Source organism: Pieris napi, chromosome 2 (genome assembly GCF_905475465.1).
Source record: "Pieris napi chromosome 2, ilPieNapi1.2, whole genome shotgun sequence".
NCBI classification, from domain to species: Eukaryota; Metazoa; Arthropoda; class Insecta; order Lepidoptera; family Pieridae; genus Pieris; species Pieris napi.
Window position 1 is genome coordinate 12,670,377 of NC_062235.1, and position 23,860 is coordinate 12,694,236.

Consider the following 23,860-nt stretch of genomic DNA (forward strand, 5'->3'; position numbering starts at 1 on the left):
AAAATAACCAGATTTGTAAAGCGCAGTGTTTCCCCGCGATAAGCATATCTTATACTTTATTGAACTTTACGATTTCAAAACGTGTCTGCAGCGTCCAACGGTAGGCACACGGAAGTAGCGGCAAACAAACTAAAATTAAGTAAATTACTAGTTTACGGTGGAGATTGTCTTATAGTCCACATAAGGTGCCTTCGTAATTTTTGTTCAGTACGCTACGTAGTACTGAACACAATTATGACCTTTCAAAATGTTAATTTAGAATTGATCATCGTACAGAAGTCGAAAAACACGTGCTTTGATTTACTTATTCTCGTTGCGAAGAAGTAATAAAGTTGTTTTTTTAAATTCAGTTTCAAGTTTTAAGCACGACTCTAGTTGGGATACTGTTATTTAATGTTATGAGGATGTTATGAGGAGTTGGGACAAAATAAAATCTACGAAATATTGTAAATTAACCGATATAGTATTCGGTTAAAATACCCTAGTTATTTTGAAAACCAAATCTTACTTTTCTTTTGAAGAACTTAATTGTAAAATTAAATAACTTCGTTAGAATCAAGCTTACGCGATAATTGCGTCGAGATACCTAATTACTATGGACTTACAAATAACTTCAACACAAGCTGGTATTTATTTCACAACAACCTAAGTACGTTTTCCTTTTAGCTTTTTCCTTCTTAAATTTTGTAGCAATTACACTTTACGTACTTTAAATAATAATATACGACGTTATGGAGTGGAATGTTGGGTATACCTATTAAATAAAAATAATTTATGGTTATTAATTAAATGATAAAAATAATGGATTTCAATCAATGGAAAATGTCGGTCACTACTCACTACACCTCCAAACTAATCTGTATGAAAGTTAAAAGTAGTCACGTGACTAAACGTAAACTAATATTTTACACATGGTTTTTTCTCAAGCCACTGGATTGGTGTTCTAGAACGGATCGAGGCCTACCTTCTCATAGCACTGGCTAACGTAGGCTCTTTGCGGGGCGTGGCATGACGGTTGCCGATGCCTCGGTAGCCATTCCAGCGCAAACAAATTAGGGTAGCTTTGTGGATCTGTATATCAATCTAGCCACCTCGCATCGCGATAACGGTTATCGTATTTAATTTAACTGTTATTAATAAATACTTACATACATGATGCTCCGCAACTTCTAGAGGGGCATGTAGCCGGAAAGTTTGCACGATGCAGTATGCAGTATGCACTAAGCATTAAGGAAAGACTTAATGTTAATAATAATTATCTATTTATCAGACAACCTAATGTGCATTGAATTAATATTAGTGGTTGTAACATTAATTTCTTTAAAACTACCTACTTAAGTAAAATTAGGTTAGAACTTAAATGTACAAGAAATGAATTTATCTTTACTAGCCTGATATCGAGTCTATGAACATAAATGTCAGTCGTACGAGTTGAATGTCAAATTTACTGTCATATGTCAAGAAAATTATTACTTAAAGCTGTCGGATGTCAATATTAACTTTTAAAATGTTAATTTAGAACACATCGACCATCGTAATTCGTACAAAAGTAGAAAAACACGTGCTTTTATTTTTGTATTTACTTGTTCCTTTCCTTTTAAAGATTAAAGCTGTGGATACACGTGTTATTTCTTAATTATGGGTGTAATGCAAAGAATCAAGTTAGTTAATTTAAATACCTACGCTAAGTTGTTACCACTCAACCTATATTTAATGGTTTTAAATAGTTATACATTGTTATTTCAGGAAACCGACAACTCGTAGAGGTAAAAAGGTGCTTCTTTCGAAAGAGCCTAAATTTATTGAAGGCCCCAAACAATGTATTTTTATACAGGGGCGCAAACCATCCGAAAGAGCACGAAAAGTTTTAAAGGATATATACGACTTAAAAAAACCAGATGCAGCGTATCTTAATCGTAAAAATGATTTTGTACCTTTTGAAGATGCAACTCTCATTGAAAAGTATGTATCTTTATCTTTAAATCGTAAGATTCGTTACAACTACTATTTGCATTTTATATACAAAATTCTTTAAATTAAATAACAAACAAATGTAATAAAGTATAAGAAAGAGTAAAAGTTATCAAACCTGAAACATTTCCATTTGGATTTTACCTTGTCCCTTTTCTTAAAACTGGTGTCTTATTTTAAAATCACAATTTTGTTTGAACTGCATCTTAAATGATAACATAATATAAAATAAAAAATACAAATGAATTTGGTTTCAGTTGATTTATTAGTTTAAAACATATATGACAAAAGGTGTTATAATTTTTATTTACAGACTATGTTACAAAAAAGAAGCTGCTCTATTTGGTGTCAGTTCTCATTCAAAGAAGCGGCCTCATAATATTATATTAGGAAGAACATTTAACTATGGAATTCTTGATATGATTGAACTTGGTGCAGATAACTTTAAGTCAATGTCTGAGTTTCACAACATGAAAGTGTTGGCAGGACTAAAACCCTGTTTACTATTCAATGGGCCTTCTTGGGAGTTAAATCACGATTTAAAAAGGCTGAAATCACTATTTATTGACTTCTTTCATCGGGAAAAGGTATGATTGGTTTTTACTTTGATTTAGGTAAAATTTTTAAACAAAATTATTATATTATAATTAGTTTTTTTTTGTAGAAATAGTGAGAATAATTATATAACCATAAGTATGCATGGCACAGACACATTTTTCATATTTTAGAATGAGTCTTAATCAATTTGAACTTTTTCTTCACAAAATGTGAATGTGAAATACAAGCTTTTTTAATGTATATGTCACGTTAATATTGAATTAAATGCTATTGAAATGTTGTGTCTCCTAATTTTAAATCTAATTTCTGTATTTGACCTGTATTGTTAATATTTAAATTACAGGTTGAAACAATTAGGTTGCAGGGCTTAGAACATGCATTCAGTTTTACAGCGACAGAGGATGGTAACATCTATGTCAGGTCATACAGAATTCTGCTTAAGAAGAGTGGTCAGCGTACTCCAAGAATTGAACTGGAAGAAATAGGTAAGACAAACTACTTTTGTCATTTTAAACAAATTTTATTTGATATTTTTAAATACACAAAGAAACAGAAAGCCTTTATAAGATTGTTGAAATGTAGGATAAGACTGTTTTTCCCAAAAACTTGTTTGGTGTACTGCTAGGACTTTTGTATGCATATAAAGACATTGTATTCTCAGTTATGGTTTATTTGCTGTACTTTGCTTTTCTAAAGAAATAAACAATAATTTCAGGACCATCAATTGACTTCAAACTGAGAAGGACTAGATTAGCATCTGACGACTTACTCAAGGAAGCATGCAGGGTCCCAAGAGAATTAAAACCAATCACAAAGAAGAATATTTCGCGAGATGCCTTTGGTAGCAAGATGGGACGCATTCACATGGGCAAACAGGATATACAACGGTTACAGACCAGGAAGATGAAGGGATTAAAGAGAACTGCCGAGGAAAAGAAAGAAATGTTGTTGAAAAAGAAGAAGGCTAAAAAGGAAGCTAAAGCTCAAGCTCAATAAATGATTTTGATGATATTTGGTTTTACATTATTTTTTTTGCATGGTCACCCGCTTGTTATAGATTTTTATTTTCTAAATGTAATTATTCTTAACTTTCGCAGGTTCTGCATTGGTAAATTTTGAAACAGTAAAATGTAATACATAACTGAACAGAACAGAACTAGCTATTTGTCACACAAAATAAATCTTCAGAAGTGTTCCTTTGTAATGTGTTTTTCGTCATTAATAAAGATTACTATTTTTATTTTTTTTAGTGACAATGCTGCCATATTACGGTATGAAGATATAATATAATGCATTATAATAATAACAAAAATTCCCACGGTATTTTTAACGTATTTATATTATACACTATAACACTTTAGAGCAAATCACACCTGTGGCGTCGGGAGGTATTACTAACTTCTATTATTTCACTTGCATTGCTTGCACAATACTAATCTATGGAAAATGAACATTTGGTTTTGACATTCGAATAAAATATGGTTCATGTCTTCGATCTCTTCATTACAGAAAGTACAAATATTTATTTTAAGTTTTGCGATGTGTGCAGTATTGTCTCCAATCGCAATCTGTTGATTGTGGAAATAAACACAGCTGTATCCAACTCATACCAGGGTCTTCTCTGTAAATTCTCTTGGATACATCCATACCAATTTCCTATACATTTTTGAGCTTATTCACTAGTCATACCAATTGATTACACATATACGTATTCAATGAAAATACTATTCATTATAATATAGAAAGTCAACACAGAGAATGCAAATGTGTGTTTTTGTTTAGCAAGCAAACACTTATTATATATAGTACCGACATTTTTAGCCTATATTTTAATGCGAAAGGTGATGTTAATGAAGTATGGTGCCAATAAAAAAAAGGGTGCGTGTACTTATGTACGCGCGTAAGAAGTTTTACTTCCTTGGCATTATTAAAAATAGTTTTTGATTGCATGCAAATAATTAATTACAATTAAATAATCAAAGACTGGAAAAGGAGTCATTATAGTCAATAAAGTTCAGTTTACATTTGAAAAATTAAATAAATAAATATTTATTATAATTCTCTTACATTAAGTGTAACATAAATTCTATTATTATTCGAATGTTGTTTTTAAGTTATGTCCAATGCCGTAGCATCTTCCGTGGGCAATTTCATTCTGTTAATTTTGTGTCACGGTGCGCGCGCATTGTAAAATTTCACTCTCATCAATTTTCATAACGCGCCTAAAGAAGTATAACTTCCAAAATGAGTGGAACAATCGCACCGTTGTATTAATTAATCCACATGTACAAGTTAACCCACAGATGCTGGGTTTGAATCGTGCGAAAGGAAAACTAGTTATGTACAAATGACAATCATACAAAAACATAAATCTCGCTTATTATTAAAGTTGGAAACAAAATTCACTTCGGAATATCAGTAGTGTCATGGAATTGTACAAGTATTTGTCTAATTATAGTCTTGATACTTTATAGATACCAATCAATTTATAGCGTATAATGTCTCAGTTAGTTTTTTCCTTCCTCTTAATAAATAATAAATGACTATGTTACTCTGTAGGTGCTCACGATATAATTATCGTATTAAAATTAATAATGTACTCTAGGCCGACTCAGTTATAGCGTCTGATCTCTATGGCATGTCATGTTCACAGATATCATTGTGCGCAGTTATACAAATCCACTCTATATTCTATAACTTTAGTATGGGAGACCACATACAAAACTATCAGCGGGTCGAAAGTAACATGCTCTGGAGTTTTATGCAACAGCTTAACACTGCCGTAAAGTATTAACCGGTGACGCCCTCCTCTGCCGCCCAACTGATGCCGTTGCTAGTAATGCTCAAGAAGGACATATCTCCTTTTCGTGTATTCCAGTTAAACCGATACCAAGAAAACATAATTCAAGAAGGTTTCGTTCGTTGTGCCAAAGCTGACATTGAGATGCTGCAGGGAGCTACAATTATAAAATAATTTTACATTTTTAACGTACCTTTGTCTAGTTACTTTCGACCTACAACGTGTTATTATAAGGTGAATTAAGACAGTGCATTAGCGGTATATAATATGTCGCAGCCAACTAGCTTAATTAGCCCTTCAACTAGCCTAGCCTTTTAACTAAACGGCGCCGTTTAACTAGCTGCCTGAAAGATGTTCAGTCGTTGCGTTTGTTACAACATTTAATAAACTACTATTCGACCAATTAAGGAAGTAATTCTCGATCGAGCGTGATTCGTTTCGACTCTTTTTAATTTCGGGTAAAATAAAAAGTATTAATAATTATTAAAATACCGATAACGCATTTTTACGCACCTCCTGCCCTTTATGTTTTGTACAAAAATAATATGACAAAATTATCTAAGTACCTAATTGTGGCCCATTGTACGTTTTAGTAATACACCTGCATTTTTCAGTACTTAGGCGAGTTTTACTGCGCGGTCTCACGCGTTTTATAGTAACCTATGGCGGTTCCACGTTGTGGTTAGCACGCAGCTTACATGGCCTTCTACGTGAATATATTACTAGTAAAAGAGCGCTTTTATAAATTTTCGGTTTTAAATAAATTTCTAATTACTAAAATACAATTAAATGACGTATTCTACGCAAATCAATATTAGGAGAAGAATACGAAATTAACACTTACAAAATATATATACATATGGTACAGCTTCCCGCTCGGATTTATTTACAGCCGATTAACATCTGTAGTGTTAATATGTATTATTACTACTTAGGAAGTTACGGGCACCGTTGCTAAATAAAACTAAAGAAGAGTATAAAGAATGAGCGTATCCAACATTCACAAAGTTAGTCTATATTCACGAAATAATATCTTAAGATACTTTACAATAATAGTAATATGACTAATGATATTCCAAAGTGAATTTTGTTAAACTTTAATGATGAGCGAGATTTATGTTTTTTTTAATTATTTTGTACATAAACCAATTTAACTTTCACACGATTCAAACCCAGGACCTGTGGGCTAACTTGAAGCTATGAATTAATTATTTCAACGATGCGATTGTTCTACTCATATTTTTTTATTGGCACCATACGTCATTAACATCACCTTTCGCATTCAAGTATAGGCCTAAAATATACTTAAATACTTTATTTTTATTATTTACACTCACTTACTAGTTCTTTTATATAAAGTTCTTTTTACGCCATTCTTTACATATAATTAAGTAGATACCTACTTAACTATTTCTCCTTCTTCTCCTCAGAAGTTTCCTCTGTAATTGACTCTGTAACAGATAGTCTATAGTAATTAGAATAGTCATCATAATCAGAAGCTACAAAATGGATTTAAAATTTCATCCTTCCATATTAAAGTCCTACTGAATTGATTATATCTTTCTGATCACTCTTCTCTGATATATATTTATCTCTCTCGTTTAACTAAGAAATGAAACAAGTGATGCGAGTGCGAAGATGGAATCTGTCTAATTGTTAATGTTTATTTATGTGTATACTTCTTACAATAAAGAAATTTTTTGTGTATTTCTTTATTACGTTATACTGATATTTATTTATTTATTCACACTTTGTTGCTTTATAATATAAAAATTTAATATAATTACATGTAAAGGAAATGCAACTGGCGGCCTTATCGCTTTCGAGCGATCTCTTCCAGGCAACCACTGTCAGAAAAAAAATGTATTAAATTACACAAGGTAGGCAAGAAGTGATGATACTACTATTACTGTCCAATTCCGGCCGGCAACGCACTTGCATGCCCACTCGCTATGTGTGTGTCTATGGGCGTATTACTTCACATCATATGAGCCTCCTACGGCCTACCCGTTTGCCACCTGTTATATAAAAAAAATACCTATACGTAAAGTATTGTAGGTTAAATATTATTTATAAATTATGTTCATAACTTAAACACGTCAAGTGTGTTGATAATTGATTTGTTGAATTGATGGGTTTCATTTTTTCTTGTTCTCTAATGAAAACGGATCTAAGAATATTAAAACGCAGTTTAAAAAATCCTTGATAGTTAAAAAACAGTAATTAAATAACATCTACGCAATACAGTGGTATGTCGTATGTGATATCTTCGTATCAATTTAATAACAATACCGATTAATTACTAAGTTGCGGTTGGATTTATTAATTATATCCTTTTATTGATTGTATTAGAAGATTTGGGTGGAATGTGAGTCCTCCAACGAGGCATAAGGCATTTCTGCGTCTATGTCATTTAGTCATGTCAATTACAATTGTTATTGTTTCATTTACATTAAGTCCTGCATTAAGATAGGATAGTACAATGTAATTGAATAGAAAAGTACGTATATCTCTAGTCTCCATTTATTCTATCATTTAAAACCCCTGAACCGGAAGCTTCGCCGCCACTTCCGGTTCTCATTTAAAATGCATAATTTCAATTTGCCTATTAATTGAAAATGCTAAGTTTTCCGCTAATAGCTTTGGTATTTTCACAGTTTGCATAAGGGTCAATTTAATTTTTTCAAACAACTAGTACTTTATATATGACAATTAGGGCTGTGCGCGAGGTGACAAAGTATTTCAGCGAGGAAATTACCAATGAAGTGTTCGTAATTACCAAATTGTCCAACGTTTCGGCGCTTTTGTATTGAAGGTCCTTTATATTGTGTGACAGCGATGCACACACATGCCGTTGCGGTCTATTCCCATGCCGTCCATTCCCATGCGGTCCATTCGATTTGAGTAAATATTTTTTTGAGCGCAGAAATCTAGCAGAGAAGGACGGCGATATTAATAGGACAGAGCGTGTAGCAACTTTATTTTATATGCACATAAAATTTCATTAGAATCGGTCAAGCCGTTTCGGAGGAGTTTAACTACAAACACCGCGACACGAGAATTTTATATATTAGATTTAAAATCGTTAAATGTTTAGGTTAAATGTGAAAATGGCATATTTATTTAGAAATAACCAGGCTTTCTTTGTATTGTACTTGCACTAAGAATAAGACATTTTATTTAAGCACCCATTGAAATGACTCACATAAAACGTGCTAATTGCGGTAATTATCACACCACGTGAAAAATGCGTTTATACTTTGCGTATTTTCTCTCATGTTTTACTTTAACTGTAGTTTTAATGTTTGATGGTTTGTAGTAAAATCTGACAACGTCGTGATAGCTTATTATTTTATCTAATCTTCAGGTCTGCGTGAATACACATAGATTAATATCGACTTAAAAAATATAATTAGATGGAGGATTAGAATAGTAATGGGATTGGAATTCTAGAATAGTATCAATTAATTTATCGTTCCTCTAAAAATAATAATAAAACCTCCCAAAATCTATTTATATCATCCTATAAAAACAGGAAAATATTGAAAAAAAAAACAGTAATTATTAAATCTCTACAAACTTCTTGTAAACAGTTACCAAACAATAATCAAGCTACTTTCAGTCCATACTGTAAAAATTACATTTTGTACACTTAATCTTCGTAAATTAATCGTGTTTTGCGGTATAGACCCCTTTTGGACCTGCCTCCTCCTTTCCTTTGCTTCCTCCATCCTCCTCCACATTTTTCCCCAGAAATCTTTATGATGCCGTCAGGTCATCGCTTCTGTGGTCTCACGTTTCTTTTTCCTGGAGGTCCACTCCATCTTTTGTCTGTACATCTATGCATTATGGCTGTGCAATTGTGGGATAGCGCGTTTGCGATCTCAGTCATTTCGTATTTTGTGATTCTTTTTGATTCTTAGGATGCCCCGCTCCGTTGCTCTCCGAGCACAAGTCGGCTTCACTCTATCGTTCTCTAATAACCCGTTATTCCTGTATACATATTATGGCATATATTTATGGATTGCTCCCTCACTCACCATTTAGTTGTGGAGTGCGCTTGCGCTGTCTGATGTGCAGACTTCGCAGAGTACTTTCAATAAAAAAAGAACGGACGAAAGAAAATACGGATAAAACTTGATTAAGTATTTTTATGTTCTGTTTTGTGTTTTATTTATTATGTTTAGATTATTTTCGCCAACTTGGCTTGAAATAAACCTACCGACCGCCTATTTACATCCTTTATCTTCTTTGTTATGTAAATAAAGTATTATTATTAGTGATTTTGGTTTCTTTTCAGTCACCTCAAATAATTCCTAATAGTTACATCACAAGAGTCAGCTACAATTTGGAGCTAAGACTGGCATGCAGCGTATTCCGGGATGGGCTATCCGACATGTTGCTAGAGCACAAGTCGCAGCTGGAAAAATTCTGCAACAGAATTGTCAAATACGTCACTGATCAATAGCACGAGAGGGGACTTAAACAGCGGTCTCTGACTCACCCATAAATGACACGAGAATATATCCGGAGTAGTATTCGTCCGGGCCCAGCAGTAGGCGCCAAGCCCACCTTAAATAGCCCACGTTAATAAAAGTCTCTTTCTAGGAAATGGAAGAATATAAGCTCCGCTGTAGTTTATTCTCGGTCCGATCTGCCTGATCGCGAGGATCAATAGGGGTCTTCATAAAAAATGTTACATAACAGATTCGTAACGTAACATTTTTTTATGAATTACTTTCAGATAATTCATAAAAAAACGACGAAAAAAATTAATTTTATTCTGAAATTTAATTCATCGTTGGGCTTACCTATTAAATTTTATGTATTCGAGTTTCAACTAAAAGAAAAACATCAACTAACACACATGAAAATTCCTCTTACTTACCTACACGTAAATCGGAGTTATATCATATTGTTTAAGGTGAATACAGTAAATAACACTTTAATACTATAAACAAGTAATCTACTTCAGTTTTAACAAACCTTTGACCCTATAACATGCCTAAGGTACTCTAGTTACCTCAGAAGAAGGAAAGTGTGGGCGGTCTACCCACGCGTCTTTGTACAAAGGGCCTCTAAGTCTATTTCCTACGCAACAATATTTGATAATATCAAAATTAAAGCACCTTTGTTTTCTACTTCCACTCAGTACTGCGCCAAATCACCTGAAAGTCATGGGCTCCTTTCCCAGTAAACACGTGAATGCACGCATGAAGTTACACAGCTTTTATATCAAGAGATAAAAAAGTGTCAAATTAGTATTATACAATGTATGTATTTTATTACCATTATATTTACATGTATTGTATATTGTATTCTTGTCGCCGGTATCTACAAATATGAGTGTTTTCTATGTACTAATATATCGCTATAACTATAGTAAAATGTTTAAATAATTTTCTATATAAAGAAATCAAGAAACTGAATCAAGGATAGTCGATAGAGCATTACACGAAGGCAGGTGACCGCAAACTTATTTGTCCATCCTTGACCAGACGCGTTCAGTCTACTCGTGGCTTTACGTTAAAATCATCGTCTCCAAACTTCCGAACATAAATACCGGACGTAACTTTGACCGAGCAGTAAGCCATGCGCTTTCATATAAATAATTTTAATCTGTGTCAACCGTGATTTGTGAAAAATGAAGAAAGAGGATTTAACCCAGCCGGAGCTCGAAGAACTTCTGCAACCGAAATTCCTCAAAAAATCTAAACGTATGTTATCATTACTTTTTAGTTTAAATGACGTTTCAATAGTATTCGTTTCGGTATACACGTCGTGCATAAAAACAAAAGTTAATTTAGTTTTCAGTGCAATAGAAGATGACAGGCAGCTAAAATGCGTATTCTAAATGATATGTCTATGGTAACGCAAATAAAACTATTTGGCAAAGGTTTATACAATATTATCAATGTTTGTGATAAATTTGTTGCACTATGCCAACAAATTGAAATATATAAGCATTCAGTTAATTAAATAAAATTAGATATCACGAAACGTGGTCGTATTTTTGCGCCGTATTTATATTTAGTTAATTTTTAGAAAACGTTTAGAATATTAAATTAAATATATTAAGGCTTAAATTTTGCATTAAAATTAATAAGAATATTTTTCTTTTTACAAAATCGGTTGGTCTAAAATTTACCAATTTTATTGAACAATAGTTTTGTAAAAATAATATGAATTTCTGAGCAAGACGCATTTGAAACCACAACCTGTTTTACGGTATACTACAAACGCCCATAAATATTATTTATGATTTGATTTACATACTAAAATGGTATGCCCAGGTAATAAAAATATTTTTCTTAAAGTAATGTTTGATTAAGTAAATGCCTTTTGACACGCTTTGGAACATGTTTTCGGCGCTCAATTCACATTTAGAATTTGACATTTACCACAGTATTCAAAATTGTACATTAAAAATTAATTATTATTTAAGATATTTAGTAATAAATTCTGTAGTAACTAACCATAAAACTCGAATGATTTTTTTAAAGAAAAGAATTTATCCTGATCAGGTTTTTTATCTCAATATTCACAATACACAATATTAAACAATATAAGTTTATTAATAATCGATTTGAAAACACTAGGTGTTACTTTGTAGGAAGTACCAAAGAAATCAATATTATTTATTAACTGAACCATAACAAACGATTGTTTATAACCCTGTCGACTATGACATAAAACGTGTGATTATAAATCCTGTTTTTCATATCTTATTTAATAATACTATACATATATAATATACTTTTTGATTAATGTAAGTAATCGCAGGAGTTATTAATCATATTAACCTGGATAAGTGAAAGCTCAAAGGACCGCGATCTCATTTTTTCTTATAGAGGTTTCTCACTAACCCGACTTTGTAGCTTTTGGTTTGAATTAAATAAGAGTTAAATGCGTTTAAGTGTCGCCTATAGAGGTATAGGCAAGTATCAATCTCACTAATAGAGGTTCACGCCTAAAAAATGACAGTCACTTTCACTGTCACAAAATGACGTTTAAAGATAGAGTATTCCGCTTACCCAGTTGTCACTTATTCAGGTTTGACTGTATTTTATGTTGAGGATGTTTTACTGTTTCTCGGGTTAAAAACGATACCATTATTACTTGATAAACCCATGTTTAATTTAAGTTTAAGCCAAGTCAAATACTAATTATAAAAATTGCTAGAAAGGTCGCTTTCTTGTGTACGGTGAGTGTAAAGATGTCTTAGCTTAAGTAATTACACATTAAAATAAAACTTAAACCGGTATAAACGCGATTGTATTAAATTATTTCATATGCTCTAAATAGAATATCTAGTCATGTCAACTTGTTTCTTGCATACAATTGAAAAAACCCCGAAGTTATGGAAAAAATTCGCGTTTATCCTTTATGAGTCATATCAATCTTTCTTCGGCGATCATGGCAGAGCGTGTGTAGACTTCATCATGGATATGACTACATAGTATAAAACAAAGTCGCTTTCTCTGTCCCTATGTATGCTTAAATCTTTAAAACTACGCAATGGATTTTGATGCACTTTAAATTTAGTATCAGCATTGCACCCATGCGAAGCCGGGGCGGGTCGCTCGTTGTATAATAAAAGTCAAAATACCGAATTGATGAGGGTGCGCATGTCTTTTGACAGTGGCCGACACTTGGCAGTTAGAAGGTTTAAAAGCAAGAAGTTGTGAAAGCAAAACTGTGATATTATTTTGGCTTGTTCTCATTCAGAGGAAACATAACGTTTAATTTACATAAAAATTGTTATAACATCCTTTATTTATTTATTTTTATTTATTCACACTTCGTTGCAAAAAAACAAAGAATGAAACACAATACAAAAAAATTATAAGGGATGCAACGGGCGGCCTTATCGCTAATAAGCGATCTCTTCCAGGCAACCCTAGTTAAAGAGAAAAACTAAAAAAAAAGAAACATGATGCGTGCGAGAAGTGCAGAAACAAATGTTATATAAAAAAAAAATATATATATACATAGTACCTTAATCTAAAGTAATACAAAAAAAAAATATTAACAACAGACTAAAAACTTAAAAGCTAATCTTACAAATACATGGACCGCAAATAGTGAGTAAAAGGAAACATAAGATTTATACAAGTCACGATTGATCAGGATAGGATAAGGTTAAGAAATGATTACCACGCCAACATCGTCCATTCATAACAAGCTCAAGTAATTGTTTCAAGTGCACCGAATGGCGAACGACAAAACCCCAAGGTCCGCACTGAGCTCACAACCAGCAAGAGAAAACCCGGTAGATCGAGGCTTGGTGGGATAGCGATGTCAAGGACCTGGAAAAAATAAGTGTTCGAAGTTGCTTCTTGCACGAGATAGATAGCCCTGGGGAAATATACTTACAAAGACTTAGGCCCATACTCACCATTGATAATGATGAGTTTGGTATTTCCTTTATTGTATAGTTAATAAGATGTATGTATAGCAAATAGATCGAAATAAAAAATTCTGTAACTTGAAGCAAAATTAAGTTTATCTTTTCGCTAATTTCCACTCTTCTTAAATATTTTGAAAGAGAAAGAGTTTCCTGCCATTCTGTCAACTACTTCTCGTTATTATGGCATTAATGCGAATAAATGAAATGATGCGATAAACCAGACATATATTACGCACTGCCGCGACAAATAATCGTAAAACAAACACTATGACTCAACTTAATTTTATTTAAATAAATTCGTGGTTTCCCTGAGTTTTTAGGTTTTTTCCCTTTTTGTGCTTTCAATTGAGTGATAGACATGGTATCTTCATTGTTTATTTTTGGATCGAAAAATTGACAAAGGTTAACAAAAAGCACCTACAGTGTGTTTAGTTTCATTTATTTATTGAATTACCTTAGGTACAAGATTTCTTTTTTGTTCACGACGTGGTGATCAACGACCCGTATTTAGTGAGATTTAATAACTTGAGTTTCTTTAGAAAAATAATCAAGTAGTGTTACAACCCTCAATGATAGTCTCATTTCCGTTCAAAGTCCAAATATTGCAAACAAACAGATTATTTGTCCATTTTTCTCTTTAAGGACCTATCTGATCGCCAAACTCCAAAAAAAGTACATTGTTTCTTTCCATTTTTCGTCATCGTTTCTTGAAGTAGGGCGAATGGAAAAAATATGTGGTGGAGTTGAGTAGTTTATGTATCCATTTTGAAAGATCGATACACGATTTAAATAACTTCGCTCGATAGAAAAAAATCCAAACATAGCCAATTTTTCACACTTTGAATTAATTTCATGACGAAAATATTTTATCGCAAGCCAAGCCAAGCTAATTCATTTCAGAAAAAAGTGATAAATATACATTAATTTAATGTTTTACATAACTAATTGTTATTACGGGCCGGCGCATCTCAGTGCTGCAGCTCTCCACTGCGTCCCGCAGTCCACCCCGAGACACTGACACAGAAATTCGTGCTGGTATAGGGCCTTAAAGATTGGCCATCTAAGTCGTCATATTTGGCCCTAGACATCGGCTTCCTCTCGTTACCTTCACAGTACCAGTGTTAATTGCATACATAGAGTGAAAAGTTCATTGATCAACCATGATTGGAGCTCACGACCTGCTGAGCACAGAATAACACGCCCTTTTATTGCTTACAGAAAATCATAGCATATTTTCATTTATCAATTTATTTTACATTATTACGTTAAAATTGTTGACAACAACAGATTTTCCGGTTTGTAGGAATGCGTTTCCGGTAAATGGACTCAAGGCAGAAATTTTGCATATTATCTTAGAACCACTTTACTCTATTTTATTGATGACTTAATTAACTTAATACATAGGTTTTATAATAATATAATAGGAATGTTTACCAGTTTTCCTTCTTTCACGCCGAGTATTATTTAGTTTTTCTACCCTAGAAGAAGCTTATTTACGACTAGCAGTTGTCCGAGCGACTTCACGTGTATACGGGAAAATACAAATATCATTATGTATTATGTTTATGTCACCTACATACATTACTTCTGTGTGACATCGGAAAAATGTCATTACTATAGATTACGTAATATTATATTAATTGCTCGAGAAAGTGTTTGCATGTAGCCGGTCTAAATTCAGTAGTTAAAGAAGTCACCATGGAAAACGATTTATTAAATTTATGAATAGTTCAAAAACAGTTTTCCTTTATAACTTATACAACATGTATTGGGGATAGTCCACACATCATAGATTATCTTTAAGGAAAACAAATAAATAATACATATGTTATATTTAACAGTTAACTATCTTAATCTTAACAATTAATGTACTCAGAAAGTTTATACAATACTTACGTATTCATATAGGTTTCACGATTATAGAAAGAAAATGTACTTAAATTAATAAGTCTAGAGTCATTTTGTAAAATTCTTTTATACATTATAGTCAAAGTCAAAAATCATTTATTCGTATAGGTACACAGTGTACACTTATGAAGGTCAAAAAATAAATATACGTTAAATGCTTCTAATTTTATATTGCCAGTTCTCAAATCAAGGGCGTAGAACGGAAGAGAAGAACTGGCTATAAACTCTCCGCCAGTCTTTTTCTAATCCACCACCACCTCTTTCGCCAAAGGTCTCCTCCAAATGTCGCCATTTTGATCTGTCCTTCGCTATTTTATACCATTCTTCCACGGCTATCCTTCTTATGTTTTGCTTCCCTTTCAATATTACTTACTTGGGATTTAATTAAAGCAAAACCATTTAAATCGTTTAAAAGATCATTAAATTAATCGTTAAATTCAAGAAACTTGATGTGTTGTGGGTGTGTTTGATATATTTAGTTGCTAGTTTGACAAGTTTGCCAACTGACTAGCTCTTAGCTATTTAATTTTTACTTCGCCAGAGATTTGTCACTTGAATACTATTGACTCTATTGACCAGATGATTTTCTTTTGATTTTCAAAATTACTTCCTTAGAGTTAATTATCGATAATTAAGTAGAACCTAATAAATATTAAAACATGACAAAGTTGTAAAATATAGTGTTTTAGTATATATGTAAACTAATTTAATATGTATATCACATTATTAATTCAATGTCATTGGCTGCGTTACTAGATATATATTATTACTTTCAAAGGCTTTTACATTCATTTAAATTATTTAATCTGCATGTTCGAGTACAATAGGAAAACCGCATCATCGTGAGTAATTCTTAAAATAGGTATCAATTTAAAGGAAAATTTTTAAAGCAGCATGATAATAAACGGGGATTACTCGTTTGATTTGCATTTACCGTATTAAACAAGTGAATCATGACAATTTCAATTATCTGTCAAAATATTGCAATTACCAGTTAAGCGGTGCTGAACCCTGAGGCTTCGCGTTCGATTTATGACTGCACCAATCTTCTTTTATGTTAATAACAATAAACCGGAATTCCTTAGATCTAATTAGCTTGTCTCAGGCACAGACGCCTGATCACCGTATTAAGATAAATGATCACAAAATACCTACACAAATCTAAGACTAAGACCTAGAAGTTGTAGCAACACTGGTTCTATTTGTACAAGAAAATTATAACAAATATAATTTGATTTTTGTTTACCCAGGTACACACGAGTTAGTAGCTCTGTTCTAAAATAATTATCTATGATATATTGAAACTTGGATTTAATCTCAATTTTGTTATGGAACTTGAAAGCCGAAAGATTTCTTAATTTAATAAGTCATTTTTGAATAAGTCTCAATTGTTTTATGCAAATGTGTCAAATGCATGCAAGAGAATTTATATTCTGTAGTATTCTTCTTCTGTAGTTCTATTAATAATAGTATATAATTTTTTTTTTTTTTTTTTATATAACAGGGGGCAAACGGGCAGGAGGCTCACCTGATGTTAAGTGATACCGCCGCCCATGGACACTCTCAATGCCAGAGGGCTCGCGAGTGCGTTGCCGGCCTTTTAAGAATTGGTACGCTCTTTTCTTGAAGGATCCTAAGTCGAATTGGTTTGGAAATACTTCAGTGGGCAGCTGGTTCCACATAGTGGTGGTGCGCGGCAAAAACTGCCTTGAAAAACGCTCAGTTGTGGAACGGCGGACGTCGAGGTGATACGGGTGGAATTTCGTATTCTGTCTCGACGTCCGATGATGAAATTCAGCTGCAGGTATTAATCCGAACAACTCCTCTGAACACTCTCCATGGTAAATGCGATAGAAGATGCAGAGTGACCCCACATCTCTACGCAACGCCAAAGGATCAAGCCGCTCGGAGAGGGATTGGTCGTCGACGATTCGAACCGCTCTGCGTTGTATACGGTCAAGTGGAAGGAGCTGGTACTGGGGAGCCCCCGCCCAGAGGTGAGAGCAGTACTCCATGTGGGGCCGAATTTGCGCTTTATATAGTTGCATGCGGTGGCCCGGAGTAAAGTACCGCCTCGCCTTGCTGAGCACACCAAGCTTTTTGGAGGCTAATTTAGCCTTTCCCTCCAAGTGACCGCGAAACTGAACGTCGTTCGATATGTCAACGCCAAGTATTCCAATGCTGGCTGTGGCTTTAAGAAGAGTGTTTTCGAAAAGAGGAGTAGCGACAAAGGGTGTTTTTTTAGCAGAAAACGCGCAAACTTGTGTCTTCTTGGGGTTAAATTGGACTAGGTTTAGTCTGCCCCAGTCTGAGACTCCACGTAGTAGAGTTTCGACTTCAGACACAAGTTTGTTCCGGTACTCATCGACAACTGCCCGAGAAATACCTGCCCGGCCAGTGTAAAAAGTATCCCCAGTGCTGTCATCCGCATAACAATGAATGTTGCTAAGTTGCAACATATCATTGATATGCAGAAGAAATAGGGTCGGGGATAGAACACAGCCTTGTGGGACGCCAGCGTTCACGGGTTTAAGGTCGGAACATGCTCCGTCGATGACGACCTTGATGCTCCGATCGGCCAGAAAGCTGGAGATCCAATCGCATAATTTCTCGGGTAGCCCATAGGCTGGAAGCTTCGAGAGCAGTGCTCTGTGCCACACCCGATCGAAGGCTTTCGCTATGTCCAAACTTACCGCCAGCGCCTCCCCTTTGGACTCAATTGCCTCTGCCCACCTATGGGTAAGGTATACAAGGAGGTCACCAGCTGAGCGACCACGACGAAAGCCGTACTGAGAATCGCTAATCAACTGGTGGCCCTCTAGATACCTCAAGAGCTGGCTATTAATAATGGTTTCCATTATTTTGGAGAACAAGGAGGTTATAGCTATTGGGCGATAGTTGGACGGATCAGAGCGATCGCCTTTTTTTGGGATCGGATGTATCGAAGCGGTCTTCCAGCACTTCGGGACAGTGCCGAGCGAGTACAGGTACCGGAAAAGGCGCGTTAAGACCGGAGCCAACTCAGGAGCACAAGTACGCAGCACAATTGGGGGGATACCATCCGGCCCGCTCGACTTATGAATGTCCAAGGAAGATAGTGCTTTGCGGATAGCACGTTGCCGGAATGTGATTTCCGGCATCGAAGAATCACACCGCGAAATGGTCGGTGGTGATCTCCCTCGGTCATCCAAAGTCGAGTTGGACGCGAAGAGACAGCCCAAAAGATCGGCCTTCTCCTTCGCAGTGTGGGCCAGAGAGTCATCCTCCCTGTGCAGTGGTGGAATGGCGGGCTGACAAAAATTCCCTTGGACAGCTTTGGCGAGAGACCAGAAGGCTCGAGTCCCTGATGGGAGTTGGGCCAATCTCTCGCCAAATCTGGCGATGTGCTCTGACTTTGCCTTAGTGATTTCCCGTTTGAAGGACCTGGAGGCTGAGTTATATGCTGTTTTAAGTTCGCTGGTATTGGCATCACGAGATTTCGCCGCTTCCGCCCACGCTTTAAAGCATTCTCGCTTTCGACGCGAGGCCACCTTGCAAGATCGTTTAAACCAGGGCTGAGACTTGCCACCGATCGGCACCGCAGAAAACGGAATAAAGAGTTCCATGCCCTGCAGAACCACTTCGGCGACAGAGGCGGCGGCGGAATCTGGAGCTTCCGGCGAAAAGCACATAGGCCCCCAAGGATAGGACGCAAAGAAAGACCGCATCCCGTCCCAATCTGCTGACTTATAGTGCCAAATACGGCGACAACCCATAAAGCGGGGCCGTGAAGGGCGCGTAGATGGCACAGTACTCCGGACCACACAATGATCTGATGAACCCAATGGCGGGTCAACAGAGACTTGATAGTTCTCCGGATGTGAAGTCAGCAGAAGGTCCAACAAAGAGGGTTTATGACCATCCACATCTGGTATTCGCGTAATCGCAGGGACCATTTGTGTCAGGTCGTAGGCTAAAGCAAAGTCGTGAAAGGATCTTCCCGCGTGATCGGTGGTTTCAGAGCCGAGCCAATCGGCATGGTGGGCGTTAAAATCGCCAAGTATCACGATTTCAGCGGTAGGAACCCTTTCGAGCAGGGAATCTGTAGCCATTTGGATGTGCTCAATGAGTCGGTCAGTTTCGGTATTTCCGCTATGGGACCTATACAGGCATGCGTAGAATCGCGGATGGTCATCGCAGTCTACGCGCAGCCAGAGGTTGGATAGGTCCCTTCCTTCAAGCGTCCCGAGGCGACGAGAACAGATATCCTCTCTGACGTACACGCAAACTCCCGCTCGCGGCACAAATGAATGTTCAAATTTGTACCCCGGGTAGGAGAGGTAGGAAGTATCAGCCGGGGAGGAAATCTGAGTCTCGGTAAGAAAGAGCAAGGCCGGCTTCGCAGTCTCTAAATGGTAGTGGACTGCGTTGATATTGGAATTGAGCCCCCTAACATTTGTGAAGTCCACGGCGAGCGTGGACGGGGGTGCCTTTGTTGAGTTGCTCCGTTTGCCCCGAGAACGATAACTGTTTTTGATGTTCAGCGCAGAATTGCCCCCCCCAGAATACGAAGGGCAGCCTGTGCGTCCACCACCGGGTGCTGAGTGTCCCGGTGTTGGACGCCCAGAGGGGGATTCTCCACCGCGAGCGCGTGTGGTACCCCCCTGGGGTAGATTCTCTTTTTTCTGCACCTTCATATTTCATAGGGGGGGGGGGGGATGGGCACCGGGAGTCTCTCTCACCGCACGAAACGCGAGTACAATAAGGCGAACCTATTGCATCACTTCACGCCGGTTTTCTAAGAAATTTTTAATTTAACACTCACGTATATATGTGCAAAAAAAATATTTTACAGAAATTTATGTTTGTAAGTATTTCAATTGTTCCTCTCTTAAAATACATATTTTAAAGATCGTCTTTTAAGCTCTATAGAAAATTAAATGCAAGAATAACTCAATATGACTTAGCAATTAGCATTGACCCAATAATGTGTAGCTTAGTTCGATAGCACAAAGTAATGCTTTGAATATCAACACACCTATAAAATCCATGGAATTACAAAGATTATGGTAGCTTATTTGTATTATACTTTAAAAGAATTATAGACAAATCAATTTTTACGGATAAAATAATAAAAATATTTCTTATTCAGACTTTCTATTCAGTAGTTTAGACAAAATTACTTTGTGACAGATGACAGCCATGTGGAAATAGACACGTGACCAAGCGTGAGCTAACGTCATTTCCTATAATTTACAAATATTTAACGCCGGTCGTAAAATATTTTTCAGTAAAGGCCCTTCAGTTTTGTGAGAAATCCATTTTTTTCATCTTTTCACGCTTTTTGTCGAATTATGATAACCATAAAAACATATACTAATGCAACAAGAAAAAAGTATGGAATACATCATAATGTTAGAAATGTGCGTTTACATCTTTTAAATAAGTTCATATATCTTGTGCCTCTTCGTACTAGAGCGTAACATGCCGCACAAGTATACCTTTTATTATTCTATCATATAATGTAACGCCACAAGCCTTCTATATATTATCAACATTGCACAATCTAATTCAAGACATTGAAGTAAAGTTAACCTCTTAAGTTCGTCTTACACTATTGCAAAATATGTCTAAACAAACGGCGTGTTAGTGGCAACCAGTCCGGTGACATTTATGAATGTTTAACATTAAACATCTCATGAATCATTTTTTAATAACTGAGTAGGTATTTCACGGTGAAGGTTTTTTTCAAGGTATCGTTTTTTCAATATTAAAATTAATGTGCTTGTAATATATTTGTATGAATAATTGATTTGATTGTGGTTTCAACAGCGATACTAATGAGCCTCGTGGCTCGAGCTTGTGACTCTCGTCCCCGAGGTCAAAAGTTCAAACCCTGGCTGTGCCTCAATGGATCTGTTTATGTGGGTATTTAACGCTCCCTTGTACGGTGCAAGAAAACTGTGTGACAGGACATGCCTTAGACCTACTTGCCTAAAACAAAAATAAATGTTCACGAAACGGATACGATACAGAAACCTAAGTCCCAGCCAAAGGTTAGCGCCACAGATTTTTTTAAATAGCGATTCTTTTCACTATTGGATGTCCATACTATGTAGTTAATATTATGTTTATGACTTCAGCGCTACGGATATTGAGAGAGAGAGTCTGGTTTCATGGTTAAATGTTATTATTTTTTTACTTAGTGTTGGGGGTACCAATGCAAGACGGTTGACTAATTAAAGGGTCCGTATTTTAAAACGTAGATAAAGAAAGTTTCAATTTAAATATTTGACAGTGTTCAAGACGAGATTGTTATTTGAGGAATAGAAGAGGTCTTTGTAAACGCTATTGAAGTTACATAGCAGGTTTGCAGAGAGTACTGAGTAGCTGAGCGGGGACTACATAGAATTTATTAAATATTTATATAACTTAAGTAACCATTAACTCCTAACAAACGACTGCGACGACGACTCTAAGGTGCGAATTTTAAGAAAAGCATGTTTTTGATCATATGTAAATATTACGCCGTTTAATGTGAGCCAGGACAAGTTATCTTTGCCATTTACAGGGTCATTACCCGATGTAACGAGGATTAAAACTATCGTAGAACCAAACGTTTAAATGTTACATAAAATCTTCAAGGTTTTGAATCCAAATGTACAGGTTTTCAATGCGATATTTAACGCAATTTTACCATTTTTTTTGCGATCAGCCTTCTGCGCTGAATATCAAATTAACACTGAGCCCTTGCTACTGTGAAATGTTACCATTAATACTTCCTGCTGCAATAACGTCGCCAGTGAGTGTTCACACTCATATTGTAGAATTGGCAGCCCGGGTGCATACTCACGCTGTCCACTTCCCTACCCAATTGGGTTACAATTAATCCTGTAGATATCTGGCATAACACATGACAGCGATTGTTGGGTCTACATGCCGGTTCAATTCAGAAAAGTAAGTCAGTTGAAAACGCAAGCTTACACTGCTCACGTTCATAATACAGTTAGTTATAATTTAATTAAAACCTTTTGGAATACACAAACCACTACCTGTCCCTGTATTTCGCGCAATCGCGCAAACAGATAAATTAGATACAAATTTTGACATAAGCATTACAATAACTGATGTGGCTATCTGTACTTCCATAACTATACGTACTTCCGAAAGTTCTTGGTGATGTTTATAATCTGAACGTTATGATTTGAATCATTTACTACATTATGTAAAATAAGAGCTTCTTGTCTGGCGGATTTAGAAATTTTCAAGGTAAGGCTGTGAAGTTAGTCCTTGTCTCTACAATCCAGCAGTTTCGTTAAATTGCACGTGACATAATTTTGGCTTTGATTTTTTCTTATACAAAGTGTGAGCGCAGAGGTGGATTACTGGTTGGGGGGCGGCGAACTAGCTGTTTTACTCTAGAATATGGAAGTTCGCTACACTAAATGTAAAATGAAAAATGAGAGGTGAAAGTTATTGGAAAAATTTGTTGCAGACAACAGTTCTATCTGTAAAACATCAAAACCGTCGTGCAGAAATCTTTTCATTTCTATGAAATAGCTAAAAAAATCGGTTCCCAAATGCCGCCCTAAAAATCTGCTGCCCTAGGCTCTATCCTACTCAGCCTGCTGGTAAATCCGCCACTGCTTATTGTCCTGTGGAACGCATGCAATCAGAGATTTTTCGCTATATTATGTAAAATGTCAAATATTTATAGCGAAATAAAGAAGGATGTTTGCAACGAAGATACCAACTTTGTGGATTATATTATTTAAAATATTTTTTTAGAATAAACAAAGGTTGTCGCAACCCTCCAAAATGCAGTACAATGCAGCAATATAGTTTTACATAAGTTCCCTTTGTTTTGTTGTAAACGTTGCAATAAAAATATTTTTTGCTCGTTACCATTAATTAATTCAACTCATGTTAATATATTAAATACACATTTTCTTAATTAGTTATGTAATGAGTGGAATTTGCTACATTTAACAAAAATAGAGTTGTAACAAGGAACCTTTGCTAATGAATAACTGTTGTTCATTTATATATCTCTTTGTAACTTAATTATGTTTGTACGTATAAAAAATAAATCAGTGGCGCTACAAACTTTTTTGATCTGGGCTTCAAATTTCGGTATATGTTTCATGATCAATATAAAAGGCAAGTAGGTAAATAGCTTCCTGTGTCTGACATACGCCGTCGACTTTTTGGGTCTCAGGGAAGCCGGTTTTCTC

The 23,860-nt window shown here is 35.4% G+C and overlaps 2 protein-coding genes across 2 annotated transcripts in view; both read left to right on the top strand.

Moving 5' to 3' along the window:
• Positions 1-1,530: 1,530 nt before the first annotated feature.
• Positions 1,531-3,540, top strand: LOC125061911 (ribosome production factor 2 homolog). The gene is made up of 5 exons (XM_047667551.1): positions 1,531-1,661; positions 1,747-1,962; positions 2,285-2,558; positions 2,873-3,014; positions 3,245-3,540. Exons 1-5 carry the CDS (start codon positions 1,639-1,641, stop codon positions 3,523-3,525), a joined length of 936 nt encoding a protein of 311 aa, XP_047523507.1. The 5' UTR covers positions 1,531-1,638; the 3' UTR covers positions 3,526-3,540.
• A 7,236-nt stretch (positions 3,541-10,776) lies between these two features.
• Positions 10,777-23,860, top strand: part of LOC125060240 (organic cation transporter protein-like) — a 47,943-nt gene continuing 34,859 nt past the window's right edge. The window contains exon 1 of the mRNA XM_047665046.1: positions 10,777-11,046. Coding sequence (XP_047521002.1) covers positions 10,974-11,046 — 73 coding nt within the window. The 5' untranslated portion in view covers positions 10,777-10,973. The remainder of the gene's footprint in view (positions 11,047-23,860) is intronic.

Coding starts and splice junctions, on each gene's coding strand:
- LOC125061911 (XM_047667551.1), top strand. CDS start 1,639: ATGGGTGTAATGCAAAGAATCAA. Junction 1,963..2,284: donor GATGCAACTCTCATTGAAAA/GTATGTATCTTT, acceptor TTTTATTTACAG/ACTATGTTACAAAAAAGAAG. Junction 2,559..2,872: donor ACTTCTTTCATCGGGAAAAG/GTATGATTGGTT, acceptor TTTAAATTACAG/GTTGAAACAATTAGGTTGCA.